The 18,084-nt window shown below is 40.7% G+C and overlaps 1 protein-coding gene across 1 annotated transcript in view; it reads left to right on the top strand.

Annotated features, from left to right (window-relative positions):
• Positions 1-13,718: 13,718 nt before the first annotated feature.
• MRPS9 (mitochondrial ribosomal protein S9) overlaps positions 13,719-18,084 on the top strand; it is a 56,349-nt gene continuing 51,983 nt past the window's right edge. Inside the window, exon 1 of the mRNA XM_063078695.1 lies at positions 13,719-13,875. Coding sequence (XP_062934765.1) covers positions 13,741-13,875 — 135 coding nt within the window. The 5' untranslated portion in view covers positions 13,719-13,740. The remainder of the gene's footprint in view (positions 13,876-18,084) is intronic.

Below are 18,084 nucleotides of genomic sequence, written 5' to 3'. Positions count from 1 at the left end.
AATTGAAGAATAATTTTAAATCACATGACTTTATAAATCGAGATAGAAAATTCTACTTTATAGGTATTATAAAATGGGGTAATTTAATTGCTTTCAGAGAGAGTTTAGAAGAGATTCTGTGTAAGAGTAAAGAAATGAATTAGATGATTTCTTTATTTTGATTTGCAACTCTATAAAACGTTTGGAATATAATACCATTTTGATCCGTTTAGCAGGAAGTGATGTTTTTCTTCATAAACTCTGAAATTACTTCACAATTCTTCCATGACTCTATCGTGGTCTTTCTAGAATTATCATATTCATGTAAATATCTTTTTTTCCCCTATAAGCTTATAAGCCTCTGAAAGGAAGGTATCATCTTCATACCTAGATGGTTCCTGTCAACAAAACCTTGCAAAGCACGTATCAATAAATATTGGTTGTTAAAGATAGAAGTCTCTATGTAGATTAAATTCTTGCTTTAATCCCTAAAGTACCAGAATTCTACTTTCCAGATGGAAACTCGTGTCCTTACACAGGAGATAGGAGGGTGATAACTGTGAGACCAGTGGACAGAGTTAACTGGGTTTGGATGCTGAAGCAGGGGAAGTGAACTGCATCCCTGAAGAAAATGGCCAAAGTGAGCAGGTGACCTGACAAAGGCGAGAGTGAGGCTCGGCAGACACACTTGGCCTAACTCACAGGTCTGCCTAGGACTGGGCGTAACATGAAGTAGTGGTTAGGTGTGTGTGCCCCAGTGCCACATCGCCTGGCTCCATCCCTTCCTGGTTGGGAGATCTTAGGTAAGTTATTTACCAACTCCCTGACCGGGCTTCCTTATGTCAGTGTGAGGGCACTAATAGTAACTTCCTCATAAGGACAGTGTTATGTCTAAAGGCGATGAAATCTTTAAGGTACTTAAAATAGTGCTCAATTAATGCCCTGTAATGTTACATAACACTCTTTAATTTTCTTTATGTTATATATTGTGTGTTTACATGCATATGTATATATGCCTTATGTAATTTTCTTCTGCATTTTTTAGAATTGTATCCTGTGGTCTATCTAAATCCATATCCTTTCTCTCATAGAGACACAAGAGATAGTTAGTCTCAACCTTTGCTTCCTCAAAAGATTAAAGATGAAAATTACACTTCAGAACATTTCTCACTTTTTGGATCTGGATCATAATCTACTTATTTACATTTTCAAGCTGTATCAACTTCTTAGGAGCAATGCACTTTTTAAGTTGCCTCCCTGCTGTGTAAAGTGGTACTTCTTCTATTTATCCTAAAATAGTCTCTTTTATGCCTGAAGGAATTTCACTTTGGTTCTAGTTTTCTGGAATTTGATTAAATCTGTATTATTTTTGCCATGCCCTTACTGATTTTATTGATTTCAATTATATTGCTTCTTTGCATTCATTTTTTCATTCTGAAAGTCCTAGTATCCTGAATCTAACCAGTCTGTGACCTTGGCCATTTGGTTCTCTTTTGCTCGATCTGCTTTACCTCCACAGTGTCCATCACAGGGGAGTCCTGCATCAAATCTAAATCCATGCGAAAAAGAAATACCCATAACACCATAGAACACTTTCTACACAAATAGGGGAACCACTCCTAATCCCACCACCCTATCACAATAACCACTTTTGTTGTCTACATGCACTTTTTTTTTTAATGACATAGTCTATGCAAAGTAAGTACAACCATGGTCAAGGAAACACTGATCCTCAGCCCATTATCCCTGTACTTGTGTATATTTGAGGACATTTTCTAATGCACAGCAAATGGCATGATCAATCCACCTGTATGTTCCATGTAAATTTGTTTTATTTTTGAAAACTAACCCTGGAGAAATGATGCTTGAAGCATCACAACAGCATTGACTGACAGCTCCCTAAGTGTTGTCTCTTTTATAGCAAACGTAATTGACAGCTCGTCGGTAAAGGGCATATGTGGATGGATTTGGTCCACATTGAACACAGTGACAAAAAATCAAAGAAGATACTTGTTCTATTTGCAATATATTAAAATTCAATTGATAAGGTAAATATATATGCATCTGGGGGGAATAGATGTAAAGTTTAGACAGATTTCATTTTTAAACTGTTATAGAAGGATATATAGCAATTATATACTCAAATTACCTCATAAATATTTTAAAATTTCAGTGAAATTTACATTACTCACTTATACTCCATATATTACTCCAAATATACTATTTATTTAGCTGGGAGTGGTCAGATAGAGACTTTTCAAGTTGTGGATTTCGATACCACTCAAGTTATCTTTTGTGGGCACCTGCCTATATGGATTAAGTAAAAAAATCTGGCCACACTAAAACAAGAATCCTGCAATATTCCCAAAAGAATTGAAAGCAGACACTCAAACAAATATTTGTAAACCCATGTTCATAGCAGCATTATATTCTCAACAGACAAAAGGTGGAAACAGTCCGAGTGTCTATCAATGGATGAATGGGTAAACAAAATGTGTTATATCCATACAATGGGATATTATTCAGCCTTTAAAAAGGAGGAAATCCTGGGTTTTTCAAGATGGCGGCGGCTGCGGCGGCTGGCGCGGAGTAGCTGAGGTGGAAAAGGTGGCCACTGGGCCTCAGGCAGCCAGGAAACTTGTGGACCTTCCTCTCGCCATCTCTTAAGGGAGGACCACTGCTGCTGACCGGTCGTGGGGGGTGACTGCCACTTTACCCCCGGCAGGAAAGGCTGCCTCATTTACAGGCAACAGCTTTGAAGTGTGGAGCAGGAAAAGAACTGTTTCTTAGCTGCAAAAGCGAGTCTCAAAACAGGGAACACGGCGCCAGGGCTGCTGTGGATGCAGCCAGGATCCCGGAGGCCGAGGCCGCGCTGAAGGCGGCCAGCTGCCCTATTCAGGATTCGAGGTTTCAGGCCGGCATTAAAGAAGATTCCTGGGAGAGCCCGAGCCGCGCCGCGACTGAACAGCCCGAGGCGGCAGTGGCCGAGAACTGGGAAAGGCGGCAAACCAGAGACAGAGAGCGAGCACCTGACCTGGCACAGCACTGTGAGTGACGCCTGGCACAGCTCTGTTCGGGGGGTGGATGCCCACACGGCTCCCGCCTGCACCACCAGGCCACTCACCGCCCGGTGCTGCCTCCATTTTCCCAGGTGCGGGCAGCCCCGCCCAGCTCAGCCATCACTGAGCCCTCCCACTTGCTTGGCCTGGCGCCGGGCTTTCCGGAGCCTGCGGACCGGCCTCCGCTCCCACGCCCTCCGCGGTTCTCTGGCAGGGCTGGTGGCGGGGGGGCGTCCCCGGCCAGTGTCGGGAGGGCAAGGAAGTACGGGTGGGCCGACTGTCACTCCACCATACCCTGGACTCCGGCCCCAGGTAAACTCCCTGTTACTGGGAGGCAGATACCATCTCTGCGGCCACCAGTTTGGAAAAAAGCCTAACAAATTTCTGGTTGGGAATAGTGTGGTAGGAGAGTTCCCAGGTCCGCTTGAACCTGCCGGAGACCAGGCTGCAGGTGGGCGCTAGACTCGGTTTATACTGGGGGGATACAAAGGTGAACAAGACCCGAGAAAGATCTACATAGTGCTACAAAGGCACCCAGAGAGACCGGTCGTCTGTGCCTAGCAGAAACCTGGTAGACTTCCTGGGCCAGGCGGTGCCGAGCAGGGTCTTGAAGGCCCAGCTGATAGACGAGGGGTGCAGAAGACACGCCCCAGCCCAGCACAGTGCACACAGAGTGGGGAGACGTGCGGCCGGGGAGGCGGAGACTCGACAGAAACCACATACCCAGTGGGGTCGCCACTGCACGATCTAACAGCCTGGGCCAGAGCACACGGAACAGGGAGAAGTCCTGCACAGGAAGTGAAAGCTCAACAGAGATCACACACCCTGTGGTACGTGATCCACCAGCCCAGCAGAGTCCAAGCTGACCAGAAAGGTGGCTCCCCGGAGAAGCCCAAGACCCGAGGCAACCACACACACAAGGCACTAGAGGCCAACTGAGCAGTCACGGAGGGAGCCATACGAAATTGGCAACCACAGCAACATCCTAGTTAGTCATTAGTCTCAAACCGGTGGACTGTGAAACCCCCTGCCACAATGAATAAACACCAAAAAAAAGATACCAGAAATACAAAAAATCAAGAAAGTACAACACCAAAAGTTAATAAATCTCAAACTCTAGATCCTATAGAACAAGAAGCCCTTGAAATGACTGACAAGGAATTTCGAGTGATAATTCTAAGGAAACTGAATGAGATACAAGAAAACTCAGCTAGACATCATGATGAAATGAGGGAAAGTATACAGGATCTGAAAGAGGAAATGTACAAGGAAATCAATGTCCTGAAAAAAAATGTAGCAGAACTTGCTGAACTAAAGAAGTTATTCAACGAAATAAAAAACACAACGGAGAGTTTAACCAGCAGGCTTGTCAAAGTTGAAGAGAGAACCTCTGAACTTGAAGATGGGCTGTTTGAAATAACACAAGCAGACAAAAAGAAAGAAAAAAGAATCAAGGACATTGAAGAAAATCTGAGAGAGATATCAGACAACCATAAGCGATCAAATATCCGAGTCATGGGTATTCCAGAAGGGGAGGAAAACGGAGATTCCATTGAAAACATATTCAACAAAATAGTGGCAGAAAACTTCCCAGGTATAGGAAAAATCACAGATCTTCAGATCCAGGAAGCTCAACGATCTCCAAATGTATTCAACCCAAAAAGGCCTTCTCCAAGACATGTCATAGTCAAATTGGCAAAACTCAGAGATAAAGAGAGAATCTTAAAAGCTGCAAGAGAGAAGCGTCAAATCACCTATAAGGGAGCCCCAATCAGGTTAACATCAGACTTTTCATCACAAACCCTAAAAGCTAGAAAGGAATGGGATGATATTTTCAAAATACTAAAAGACAAAGATTGCCAGCCAAGAATACTCTACACTGCAAGGCTATCCTTCCGAAATGAGGGGCAAATAGTATATTTCTCAGACAAACAAAAACTGCGGGAGTTCACTACCACACGACCACGCTTACAAGAAATCCTCAAGGGAGTACTGGGTTTGGTTCCTGAAAAATAACTACCACTGCCATAAAAACCCCCAAAAAATCTAAACCCGCTAGTATAATAAAAATGGCATTCATGAAGAGAAAACAAGCTAACAAAAACACTATCTACAACCTAAGGAACCAACAAACACAGAAAACAAACAGTAAATCAGAAAGCAAGGAACAAAAGACACCTAAGACAACCAAACAACCAATAAAATGCTAGGAATAAATCAACACCTTTCAATAACAACTCTTAATGTAAAAGGCTTAAATTCCCCAATCAAAAGACACAGACTGGCTGAATGGATCAAAAAGCAGGACCCAACTATATGCTGCCTACAAGAGACCCACCTCACCCATAAAGATTCACACAGACTAAGAGTGAAAGGATGGAAAAAGATTTACCATGCAAACAGAAAAGAAAAACGAGCTGGAGTAGCTATTCTTATATCTGACAAAATAGACTTTAAACTAAAAACCATAAAAAGAGACAATGAGGGACACTACTTAATGATAAAAGGACTGATCCATCAAGAAGACATAACAATCATAAATATGTATGCACCCAATGTTGGAGCAGCCAGATTTATAAAACAAACTCTATTAGACCTAAAGAAGGAAATAGACACTAATACCATAATAGCAGGGGACCTGAACACCCCACTGTCAATATTAGACAGATCTTCTAGGCAAAGAATCAGTAGAGAAACACAAGATCTAAACAAGACTCTAGACCAATTGGAATTGGCAGATATCTACAGAACATTCCACCCAACAACCTCAGAATATTCATTTTTCTCATCAGCACATGGATCATTCTCAAGGATAGATCACATATTAGGTCACAAATCAAGTCTCAATAAATTCAAAAAAATTGGAATTATCCCATGTATCTTCTCAGACCACAATGGATTAAAACTAGAAATTAATAACAAATGAAACTCTGGAAACTATACAAACACATGGAAATTAAACAGCATTCTACTTAATGACATATGGGTCCAAGAAGAAATCAAGCAGGAAATCAAAAAGTTTATTGAAACTAATGAAAACAATGATACATCATACCAAAACCTGTGGGATACTGCAAAAGCAGTATTGAGGGGAAAATTTATTGCATTAAACGCTCACTTCAGAAGAATAGAAAGATGGCAAGTGAACAACCTAACACTTCACCTTAAAGAACTAGAAAAACAAGAACAATCCAAACCTAAAGTTAGCAGACGGCAAGAAATCATTAAGATCAGAGCAGAAGTGAATGAAATTGAAAACCAAAAAACAATTCAAAAGATCAACGAATCAAAAAGTTTGTTTTTTGAAAAGATAAATAAAATTGACAAACCATTAGCATGGCTAACAAAAAAAAGAAGAGAGAAGACTCAAATAACAAAAATTAGAAATGAAAAAGGCGATATTACAACTGATTCATCTGAAATACAAGGAATCATTCGAGACTACTATAAACAACTATACACCAACAAATTTGAAAATCTGGAGGAAATGGATAAATTTCTGGACACACACAACCTCCCAAAACTGAACCGTGAAGACATAGAAAATTTGAACAGACCAATAACAATAAAGGAGATTGAAGCTGTTATCAGAAGGCTCCCAACAAAGAAAAGCCCAGGACCAGATGGATTCACAGCAGAATTTTACCAAACATTCAAACAGGAATTGACACTGATTCTTTACAAACTATTCCAAAAGATTGAAACGGACGCAACTCTCCCAAACTCATTCTATGAAACAGACATCATCCTGATTCCAAAACCAGGTAAAGATATAACCAAAAAAGAAAACTACAGGCCAATATCCTTGATGAATATAGATGCAAAAATCCTCACTAAATACTAGCAAACAGAATACAGCAACACATACGTAAAATTATTCATCATGATCAAGTGGGATTCATCCCAGGGATGCAAGGTTGGTTCAACATACGCAAATCAATAAATGTGATACACCATATTAATAAACTCAAACACAAGGACCATATGATCATCTCTATAGATGCTGAAAAAGCATTTGATAAAGTTCAGCACTCATTCATGATAAAGACCCTCTATAAGTTAGGTATAGAGGGAAAGTATTTCAACATAATTAAAGCCATATATGCCAAACCCACAGCCAATATCATCCTGAATGGGGAAAAGCTGAAAGCTTTTCCTTTAAGAACAGGAACTAGACAAGGATGCCCACTCTCACCACTCCTATTCAACATAGTGTTGGAAGTACTAGCCAGAGCAATCAGAGAAGAGAAGGAAATAAAGGGCATTCAGATTGGAAAAGATGAAGTCAAACTGTCCCTGTTTGCAGATGACATGATCCTATATATCGAACAGCCTAAAACCTCTCCAAAAAAACTGCTGGAATTGATAAATGATTTCAGCACAGTAGCAGGATACAAAATCAACAAACAAAAATCAGTAGCATTTCTTTTCTCCAATAGTGAACATGCAGAAGGAGAAATCAAGAAAGCCTGCCCATTTACAATAGCCACCAAAAAAATAAAATACTTAGGAATTGAGTTAACCAAGGAGGTGAAAAATCTCTATAATGAGAACTACAAACCACTGCTGAGAGAAATTAGAGAGGATACAAGAAGATGGAAAGATATCCCATGCTCTTGGATTGGAAGAATCAACATAGTGAAAATGTCCATACTACCCAAAGTGATATACAAATTCAATGCAATCCCCATCAAAATTCCAAAGACATTTTTCTCAGAAATGGAAAAAACTATTCAGACATTTATATGGAACAATAAAAGACCACGCATAGCCAAAGCAATGCTGAGCAAAAAAAATAAAGCTGGAGGCATAACACTACCTGACTTTAAGCTATACTACAAAGCTATAATAACCAAAACAGTATGGTACTGGCATAAAAACAGACACACTGACCAATGGAATAGAATAGAGAATCCAGAAATCAACCCACACACTTACTGTCAGCTGATCTTTGACAAAGGCACCAAGCCTATTCACTGGCGAAGGGACTGCCTCTTCAGCAAATGGTGCTGGGATAACTGGATATCCATATGCAGGAGAATGAAACTAGATCCATACCTCTCGCCATATACTAAAATCAACTCAAAATGGATTAAGGATTTAAATATACACCCTGAAACAATAAAACTTCTTAAAGAAAACATAGGAGAAACACTTCAGGAAATAGGACTGGGCACAGACTTCATGAATACGACCCCAAAAGCACGGGCAACCAAAGGAAAAATAAACAAATGGGATTATATCAAACTAAAAAGCTTCTGCACAGCAAAAGAAACAATTAAAAGAGTTAAAAGACAACCAACAGAGTGGGAGAAAATATTTGCAAAATATATATCTGACAAAGGATTAATATCCAGAATATATAAGGAACTCAAACAACTGTACAAGAAGAAAACAAGCAACCCAATTAAAAAATGGGCAAAAGAGCTAAATAGGCATTTCTCTAAGGAAGATATACAAATGGCCAACAGACATATGAAAAAATGCTCAACATCACTCAGCATCCGGGAAATGCAAATCAAAACCACATTGAGATACCATCTAACCCCAGTTAGGATGGATAAAATCCAAAAGACTATGAACGATAAATGCTGGCGAGGCTGCGGAGAAAAAGGAACTCTCATACATTGTTGGTGGGACTGCAAAATGGTGCAGCCTCTATGGAAAATGGTATGGAGGTTCCTCAAACAATTGCAGATAGATCTACCATACGACCCAGCTATCCCACTGTTGGGAATATACCCAGAGGAATGGAAATCATCAAGTCGAAGTTATACCTGTTTCCCAATGTTTATCGCAGCACTCTTTACAATAGCCAAGAGTTGGAACCAGCCCAAATGCCCATCATCGGATGAGTGGATACGGAAAATGTGGTACATCTACACAATGGAATACTACTCAGCTATAAAAACGAATGAAATACTGCCATTTGCAACAACATGGATGGACCTTGAGAGAATTATATTAAGTGAAACAAGTCAGGCACAGAAAGAGAAATACCACATGTTCTCACTTATTGGTGGGAGCTAAAAATTAATATATAAATTCACACACACACACACACACACACAAAAACCGGGGGGGGGGGGGGAGAAGATATAACAACCACAATTATTTGAAGTTGATACGACAAGCAAACAGAAAGGACATTGTTGGGGGGGAGGGGGGAGGGAGAAGGGAGGGAGGTTTTGGTGATGGGGAGCAATAATCAGCCACAATGTATATCGACAAAATAAAATTTAAAAAATATAAATAAATAAAGAAATAGAAAGAAAGAAAGAAAGAAAGAAAGAAAGAAAGAAAGAAAGAAAGAAAGAAAGAAAGAAAGAAAGAAAGAAAGAAAGAAAGAAAGAAAGAAAGAAAGAAAGAAATGAAAAAAATAAATAAAAAATAAAAATAAAAAAATAAAAAGGAGGAAATCCTGACATATGCTACAACCTGGATGGAACTTTAAAATATTATGCTAAGTGAAATAAACCAATATGTGAAATAAAAAAGACTGTATGATTCCACTTGTACGAGGTATCTATAATAGTCAAACTCATAGAGACAGAAAGTGGAATGGTGGTTCCAAGGGGCTAGAGGGGGAAGAGAATGGGCAGTCAGTGTGTAGCAGGTGCAGAGCTTCAGTTTGGGAGGATGAAAAAGTTCTGCAGATGGGTGGTGATGATGGTTGCAGAACAATGCGAATACTTAATGCCACTGAATTGCACACTTAAAAATGATTAAAATGGTAAATTTTATGTTATTTTTTTACCACAATAATAATAATAAAAGATGTGTAGGAATCTTCTGCTACATGAACAAGATTAAAATGGGCATTGCCGGTGGATTTAATGTAATAAAATCTGACATATACTACTAAATAACATATTGTAAATGACAACAAAACAAAACAAAACTCACAATACAAGAATCCTGAATTACTTTGGAGGGTTTTATGCTGGACCTCATGCCCAGATACAATAGGTCTGGATTATGACCCCAAAATCTGCATTTCTAACACATTTTCGGGTGTATGAGTTATTTATTGCTGTGTAACACATTACCTCACTCTTGGTGGCTTAACACAATATGAATCATCTCACAGTTTTTGTGGCCAAAGAGCCTGAGCGCAGTGGTTCTGGCTCAGGATCTGTCACAAGATGGTCATCAGGATGTTGACAGAGGCTGCAGTCATACGGAAGTTTGGCTGGAGGGTCCACTGCCAGGACAGCCCATTCACATGGCTGTCAGCAGAAGGCTCCATGGCTCACCAGGTGGGCCTCTCCGAGGGGCTGTCTCAGGACATGACATCCCAGTTCTCCCACAGTGGGTCTTTCAGAAGAGCACGCAGGAAGCCACAGTATTTGTGACTAGTACCCAGCATTGCACACCACGACTTCCACTTTATTCTGTCCTTCAGAGATGGGTCATTAAATCCAGCTTACACTCAAGGGGAGGAGCTCTAGCTTTTGAAGAGAGGACTATCTAAAGACTGAGGACAATTGAAAACCAGCACACAGGTCTATTTCTGGGACTGCTATAAAAGAGTACCATAAACAGGGTGGTTTAAACAACAGAAACCCATTGTCTCACACTTCCAGAGGCTGGAAGTACCGGGCCAGGGTGTCAGCCAGTTGGTTTCTTCCAAGGCCTGTGGGAGAGAGTCTGTTCCAGGCTTCTTGCCTAGTTCCTGGTAGCCTTGCACATTCCCGGCTTGTAGATGGCCATCTTCTCCCTGGCTCTTCCCACCGTTTTCCCTTTTTATGTGTCTGCCTCTGTGTCCAAATGTCTTTTTTTTTTTTTTTTAAATAAAGTTTAGGGCCATATTGGAATATGGCCCATCCTATTGACCTCAACTTAATGTGATTATCTCTATAAAGGCCTTATTTCCAAATAAGGTTACCTTAAGAGGTAACCTTATGAAGGGGAGTTAGGACTTTAACATCTTTTTTACTGGACACAATTCAACTAGGTCGTACTTTCACATAAGCTGAATGAACCGCCAAGTGTCAAAAACTGAGGATGTGGCAGGGTTCAGATGACAACTCTGATTTCCTGAACCACATTTCATGTGCTTTCTATGAACTACCCAGTGCTTGGCCATCTTTGATCCAATGTTCTCTTAGGATCTCAGTTATCTGTGGAAACCATTAAGCCTTTGGTTTTTCTCTAGGCTAAAGATTTTCATATTGACCCACAAAACTCTGCAATTCCAGAGACACTTTCTAGGAATCCTTTAAGCGGGGAGGAATCAATTTTGGGGGAACTACATCATTCAGTATTTAAGCTATACACAGTGGATAGAAAGAGAGAGAAAGTAGGGGGTGGAGAGGAGGTTATAAAGGAGACAGGAATAAGGAAATGAAGTATGAGGAACAAAGGAAAAAGAAACAACAAATACCAGTTTACACTCCCAGCACACCTTTCAGTGTGAATCAGAGTGAGATGGAAGAAGAAAATCAACTCTTCTTGTTGGATGTATATATAACATATGTGTAGAGTTTCAAGAAGAAGAATGAAATGAACACCTGTGAATCCAGCTGTCATCTAAAGATAAAGGACATTGGCAGGAGCATTGATGCCACCTGTACCCTGCTCAAGGCATACCTCTCCTTCCTTCCAGGGGTATTTACTATCCTGAATTTTGTGTTTATCATTCTCTTGCTTTTCTTTATCATTTTACTACATAGAGATTAAACTCTTAAACAATATCTTGCTCAGTTTTCACTGTTTATGAAGTTTATGTAAATAGGATCGTACTGTGTGTATGCACATGTGACTTCCTATTTTTTGCTCCACCTCCTGAAACTCATCCATATTCCTATGTACAGCTGTGGTTCGTTCATTGGTATTGCTGTGTGGTACTCTCTTATTCATCCCTTCTATTGATAGTTACTTTTGCTACTTTTGTTGTGACAAAAAAAAAGTTCCTATGAACATTCTTATACATGTGTCCTGATGCACTGTGCAAGAATTTCTACAGGGTATATACCTAGGAATGCAGTTGATGGATTGTTTAGTATGCTTATCTTATCTTTTGTAGGTCACTGATTAGTTAGTTGATTTCATAAGGGTTGTACCAATTTACACCCCTAACCAGCAGCTTCTAACAGTTCCTGCTACTCCACATCTCAGCAACTCTTGATGTTAGTCCAACATTTTGACTCTCCTGATGTTCACCTTACAAGCTGACTTTAGGACCAAATCCTCACATTAGACATGACCCCACCATATTGGACTTTTGGCACTAGGATGCCTGATGCCTATGACATAATAGGTGCTTAATAAGTAAGAGAAAAATGAAAGGAATCTAAGTTTTAGTCATTAGGTAAACTACAGATTTTTTTTTTTTTTGTATTTTAAATATTTATTAGGGCATTCCAATCTTTCCTTCTGTCTTCAAATTATGCACCCAATGTCAATCTATAGCTGTGTATTTTTTCCCAAACTCAAAGGCTACACAGGAAATTTAATGCAATAGTTTGTACCACATTTGCTTTACTGTATTCTAGCAAAAGATTGCTGTTTAAAGGTATCTGTTTCCATGAGCTATAAAGTCCTGGTTCCCAAATGCTAGTTCATGGGCTTCTGTCAATTTTTGATGAAATTGTCACTAGCTGAAAAAATAACAAAAAGAACAACAAGGTGAGTTTTCATACAACTAAATGTATTCCATTTAAAGGACCGTTCTTTATTCTGAAATTATGCCATTTCTACCTTTTTAATGTAAAATGTGTTTTGTGAAATGATGGTGATATTAAATGGCATTTATTTCCTTGACAATTTTGTATGCCGTTAAATTTTCTGTATGTATGCATGTTTTAATTTTACTGATCCCTCAAATCTAAGTGTTTTGGATCCCTTTTAGAGTGGTTCACTACATCAGCTAATATGTATTTCGTAGGGAGCACCCTGGGAGTTGCTGTCAGGAGCACGCAAAAGGCAAGACATACTTATCTCTATTCAGTAACTGTTCAGTTCTGATTGGGTTTCAAATAAGGCTTAGTATCAGAGCTACAGGGAGTGATGCGCAAAGATGAGTTAGGCCGTGTATGTCTCACTTGTGGAACGTCCAACCTGTGCATTCCCCAGTTAAGAAACAATGTAAGAGTGAGTGCCAGGGAACCTAGGGTAGTTTGGCAGTCGCTGGAGGAGGGTCTTGCTCTGGATCCTGAAGAATGTGCAAAGTTAGAGAGGAGGGGAAAACTCCATGCAAGGAAGGCTTTAAGTCCATTCGAGCGTGAGAGAGGACCTGCGGGTGGGGAGCATCGGTGTCGGAGAACGGTGAGGTCAGACGGGGCAGGGAGGGCGGTGCGGTAAGCTGTGCAGGGCCCCGACCGCCCAGCCAGGGTTCAGGGAGAGCTGGCTCGAGATGCAGCAACGCTCATGGGAAGGAAGAGCTTGTTAAAGAGCCACGTGGAAGTCGGTACCAAGCAGAGCGACTTAACCCAAAACATGAACTAGAGCCAGGCCACAATCAGTCACGAACTACCACTCCTCGGGGTGGACGTCGGCTAAGGGGTGGAGTCGGGCACGCCCCACGGTTCTATGCACCCAATCAGCGACGAGTAGTCCCGGGCCGCGGGACACGCCCCCTGCTCCCTACGACTGGGAGGCCCCTCCTCCCGACAGCCTCTGGGACCCGGCGCCCGTCTGCGCCTGCGCAGCCCCAGGTTCCGCCCCCTCACCCCTCCTGCCTGGGTCTCCCTCAGCCAACATGGCGGTGCCCTGTGTGTCCTGCGGCGCAGCAGTTTCCTACCGGCTCTTTCTCGCGGGTGGGGTTAGCCTCGCCCGGAGGCAAGGCCTTTGGAAAACCGCGGCAGCTGAGTTGCAGACGGGTACCAGATCTCAGGTAAGGCCTGGGAGAAACAGGAAGCGGTGGTTCCTGTAGCGAGTATGTGGAGCCGGCGCCGCCACCTTCCCCCGGCGTCTCGCGTGCCCTCCGGCGGTGACCCTCGGGCCTTAGGTATTTAGTAGAGGCCTGAGGTTGGGGGTAGAGGGGGTGGGTGTTGGCTTGCAGCGGTCTCTCAGGAGGTTGTTTATAGTTTTGCGGGTTGCAGCGAAGGGACGTTATCTGCAGACAGAAGTGGAGCGACCCTCCCTTGGCTCGGCTGCCGTTCCCAGGTGTGTCGGGTCCAGTCCTTCCTGCTTGCCCCGCGGTCCAGAGGGGTGGAGGATCGCGCCAGGGGAGGAGAATCGGAACTGAACTCCTGCAGTGACCCAGAAGACTTACTGGAGAAAGTCACAAAGCGGAGAGAATAAAACTGCCTTGCATCTGTGCAGTTTCTGTTTTCTTAATTTTCCTGAAACTTTGTCCCAGGAGAGAAGGCCAGAACTTGTACACCGCCCGTATTCCTGAGGGCAGTGGGGGGCCTTGATGAGTCAGGCACATAAACAATTTATAATCAATTATCAGACAGTATCAACCCTTAGCGCTCTCAAGGGATGGTCCTGAGATAGCTGAGTCTACAGATTCCTCAGTACCTCCACAGCATATGTTTTACCACGTGAAGAACAGCACAGATGTAACTGAAGCACTTAACTGTCGACCCCGTTAGATCCTTAATGATTTAATATACATACATAGCTATACACATTTATAAAGCCTTTTTTTTTTTCCTGGCAAGTAGCTTATCTGTCTTAAATACTATTGTTTCTTTACTTCCGTCCCCAAGATTAATAGTTATATTTCTTTTGGGTGCCCTCATTTTATAAAACAAAATTTTTAATCACTTCATGAGTGACTAAAACTCAATGCCTGGTTTTTTTGTTTCCCAAGTTTGGGTCATAACCCATTAAGTGTGAAACCTCTTACAAAGACTCCTGGGTTCTCAGTCTCAACTCACTAACAGACTTCCTCCTGCATACCAATCTTGTGGTATGCATATTTCATATTTATGCCTCAATACAATTGCAGATATCTGAGTGTCTCAAACTTGGGGTGGAGGAGGCGGTCTTACTTGTGAATGACCAAACTTTTCAGATTACATACGCATGAATATCAGGGATCTTCCACGTACTGTGAGACTTATGGAGGTAAATACAGGAGAGTGTAGAAGTGCAACGTCTAATTCAGACTAGAGTTATAGAGGGTAGAGTGTGGTCATGGGCAGCTTTCCAAAGGAGGTGATAGTAAACTGGAGTCTTTGGCAGCAGTTAGAAGTTATATGAAAAAGAAAGATATTCTGTTCCTGGAAGATGTATGAGGTACACAAAGGTTTAGAGGTGTACAGAGTGGATTCAGACAACAACTAATTGGTTTTAGCATAGGGTTTTGGTGAAAGAATGGTGAGAGACAGGATTGGAAACTTTGGTGAGGGTCAGAGTATGGTCTCCTTTGCTATGCTAAGTTACTTGAATTTTTTTTCCTTTCACAAATGAAAATTCTGTTGGCATTATTATGAACAGTTGACAGTGCCATTTCTTGGTATACTGTAAAAATTATCCATGAATTCTTAAATCCTCTATCAATATAACTTAATATAAAATGCTAATTTAGCTTTCTAATGTTTAATTTTTATAGTAAGGAAAAGCAGTAGACCAATTGTTATTTTGAAAAGAATATTGCTACAAAATATCAACACGATGTCTTCTTAATTTTTATTTTCTATTAAGCACTTTATTAGTGCTTAAACATTCAATTTTTAGCAAGGTAATAATGCGCTTGTTGATTTGGACTGTCTGCCAGAGAAGATGATCAATGACATTTGATGACTCAGCCCTTGTATATTTTTCATTGTAAACATGGTCCTGTCTCTGACTGAAGTATCTGTTCTTTTTATCTTTAATGGGCTCCTGGAGGTTATAATATCCTATATTTATCACAGCATCCCATTGGTCTACAGTAGAGTCTTAATAAATTTTGTTGATAAAGAGCTAAAAATGCTTTGAAAAACAAATTTTAAAGTTGACTTGCATTTGTATAAGATGCTTTACATGGAGCTCTGTAATTAGTTATGTTTCCCTCCCAGATAATTTTTAAATATATGTATATTTTTTTAATCCCAGTTTATTAGCAATGGAAAAGAAAACCCCTTTGGTAGGATAAGTTGCTCTCTTTGTCCTTGTAAGGATAGATTTAGTGTGTTCCTCATTGCTTTAATTATGGAAAATACCTTTACATTAAAATTTGTGATTTCCTTATGTAGCAATTTATAAATTTCTTCTTTAAAGAGACCTTGATAATAGATGCTACCATCAGTCCCACCCCTCTTTTCATTGTTAAACAAGATAAGTAAACTTTCTTGTACTGTGCTTCATTGTTGTAATTACGATGATAAATGTATTAGTTATTTATTACTGCGTAACAAATTATCCCCAAATTTAGCAGCTTAAGATAAGCAGCTTATCTTGTGGTTTCTGTGGTCAGGGTTCCTAGCACACCTTGCGGTTACTCTTGCTCAAGGCCTCCCATAAGGCAGCAGTCCAGGTGTTGGCCAGGCTGCAGTCATCCCAAGGCTCGACTTGGGGAGAAGTCACTTAAAAGCTCACTCATAGTGGTTGTTAGCAGCATTTATATCCTTGCAGGATGTTGGGCTGAAGGCCTCAGTTCTTTGCTTGCTATTGGCTGGAGTCCTTCCTGAGCTCTTGCCACCTTGGGCCTCTAAAGGGCAGTTCACCACATCTGGTTTCCATCGGGTTGATCAGGAGGGGCAAGCAAGAGAGATGAGTTTTTTTGTAACCTAATCTCGGAAGTGATATCCCATCGCTTTAGTAGCAGCAAGTCATTAGATCCACCTCATACTCAAGGGAGGAGATTGCACAAGGGCGTGAATAGCAGGAGGCAGAATCACTGGGAACCATCTTGGAAGGTGCCTACAACAGTGGAAGACTCATATATACTTCTGTTGTTATTATCTCTGTGTCTCATGTATTCAGGTCCTTCCCCTACAGTTGGTTTGTAAACCTCTTCAGCAGAAAAATAACATAACCTTTGTATCCCCACTGTAATGCCTAGCACAGTGTCTACAGGTAGCTCATAGATGCTCACTGTTTCTTGAGTTAAACGTGAGGAGTTCTTATGTATGGGGTATATGTGGTTGCATGCATATGTGTACCTGTGAACACCTACTACATTATTCTTTCTGCCAAATAAGATTAGTAGCTTAAAGAAAACTGTATCTTTACCGTGTTTCATGTTTCCTTATTTTATGGCAACATTCTCATTTTAACACCACTCAGTTCTGCTTTACAATTATTTCTGTTAAGATTTAGTACAGAACTTGGCTCATAACAATTGCTCAAGCTTAATTGAACTTGTAAACCGGTTTGTGTGTTTTTTTTGGGGGGGGGTTAGAATTTTATTATAAAAAATTTCAAGCATGAACAAAATAGAATAATATAGTGAACCCATTTATCTGTCGGCTAGCTTCAACAGTTATTAATGTTCGGCCAATCTTGTTTCATCTTTCTCCTCATTCGCCCCCCAACCCCCAGTCATTTAATATAAATCCCATATATTCTGTTATTTTACATGTAGATACTTGACAGGCATCTCTGACAGATAAATATTTTTTTTAACATAGCTTCCATTCCACTGCCATATCTAACAAAAGGAACGATAATTTCTTAATATCATCTATTACCCGTTCCATGTTCAGATTTCCCTACTTATCCCAACAATAACATTTTATAGTTGGCCCGTTTTAATCAGAATTCAAACATGGTCCATACATTTTATTTGATTATAAATATGTTAGGTCTCTTAATTTAAGACGGTTTGTGGAATGAATATAAATGGCGAATTTTGTTTAAATAATATAGTGCATTTTCTTGTTTGTTTAACCTAGCATGCATTTCTCCTACATAACAGTACCACGATTTCCTCAAGAGCAGTTACTTTTTTCCCATTGGATATAGTCCAGAAAAACTATAATCTGGGGTATCTGACCCAAATAGCCCCCATTAAATATCGTCTCCTCTGAGATCCTGAGCATAGAGAGAAGACACTTGGATACTATTGATCTTAATGGCCACATTCTGACTACATTGAACCTGCTGTGGATCATTGGAATTCCTGCTGCCAGAGATTTCTTGGAGATTTCCAGTATGGTGCTGAGGG

Source organism: Cynocephalus volans, chromosome 14, assembly GCF_027409185.1.
Source record: "Cynocephalus volans isolate mCynVol1 chromosome 14, mCynVol1.pri, whole genome shotgun sequence".
In the NCBI taxonomy this organism is placed as follows: Eukaryota; Metazoa; Chordata; class Mammalia; order Dermoptera; family Cynocephalidae; genus Cynocephalus; species Cynocephalus volans.
The sequence above is the reverse complement of the archived record's forward strand: the minus strand, read 5'-3'. Positions and strand labels throughout refer to the sequence as shown.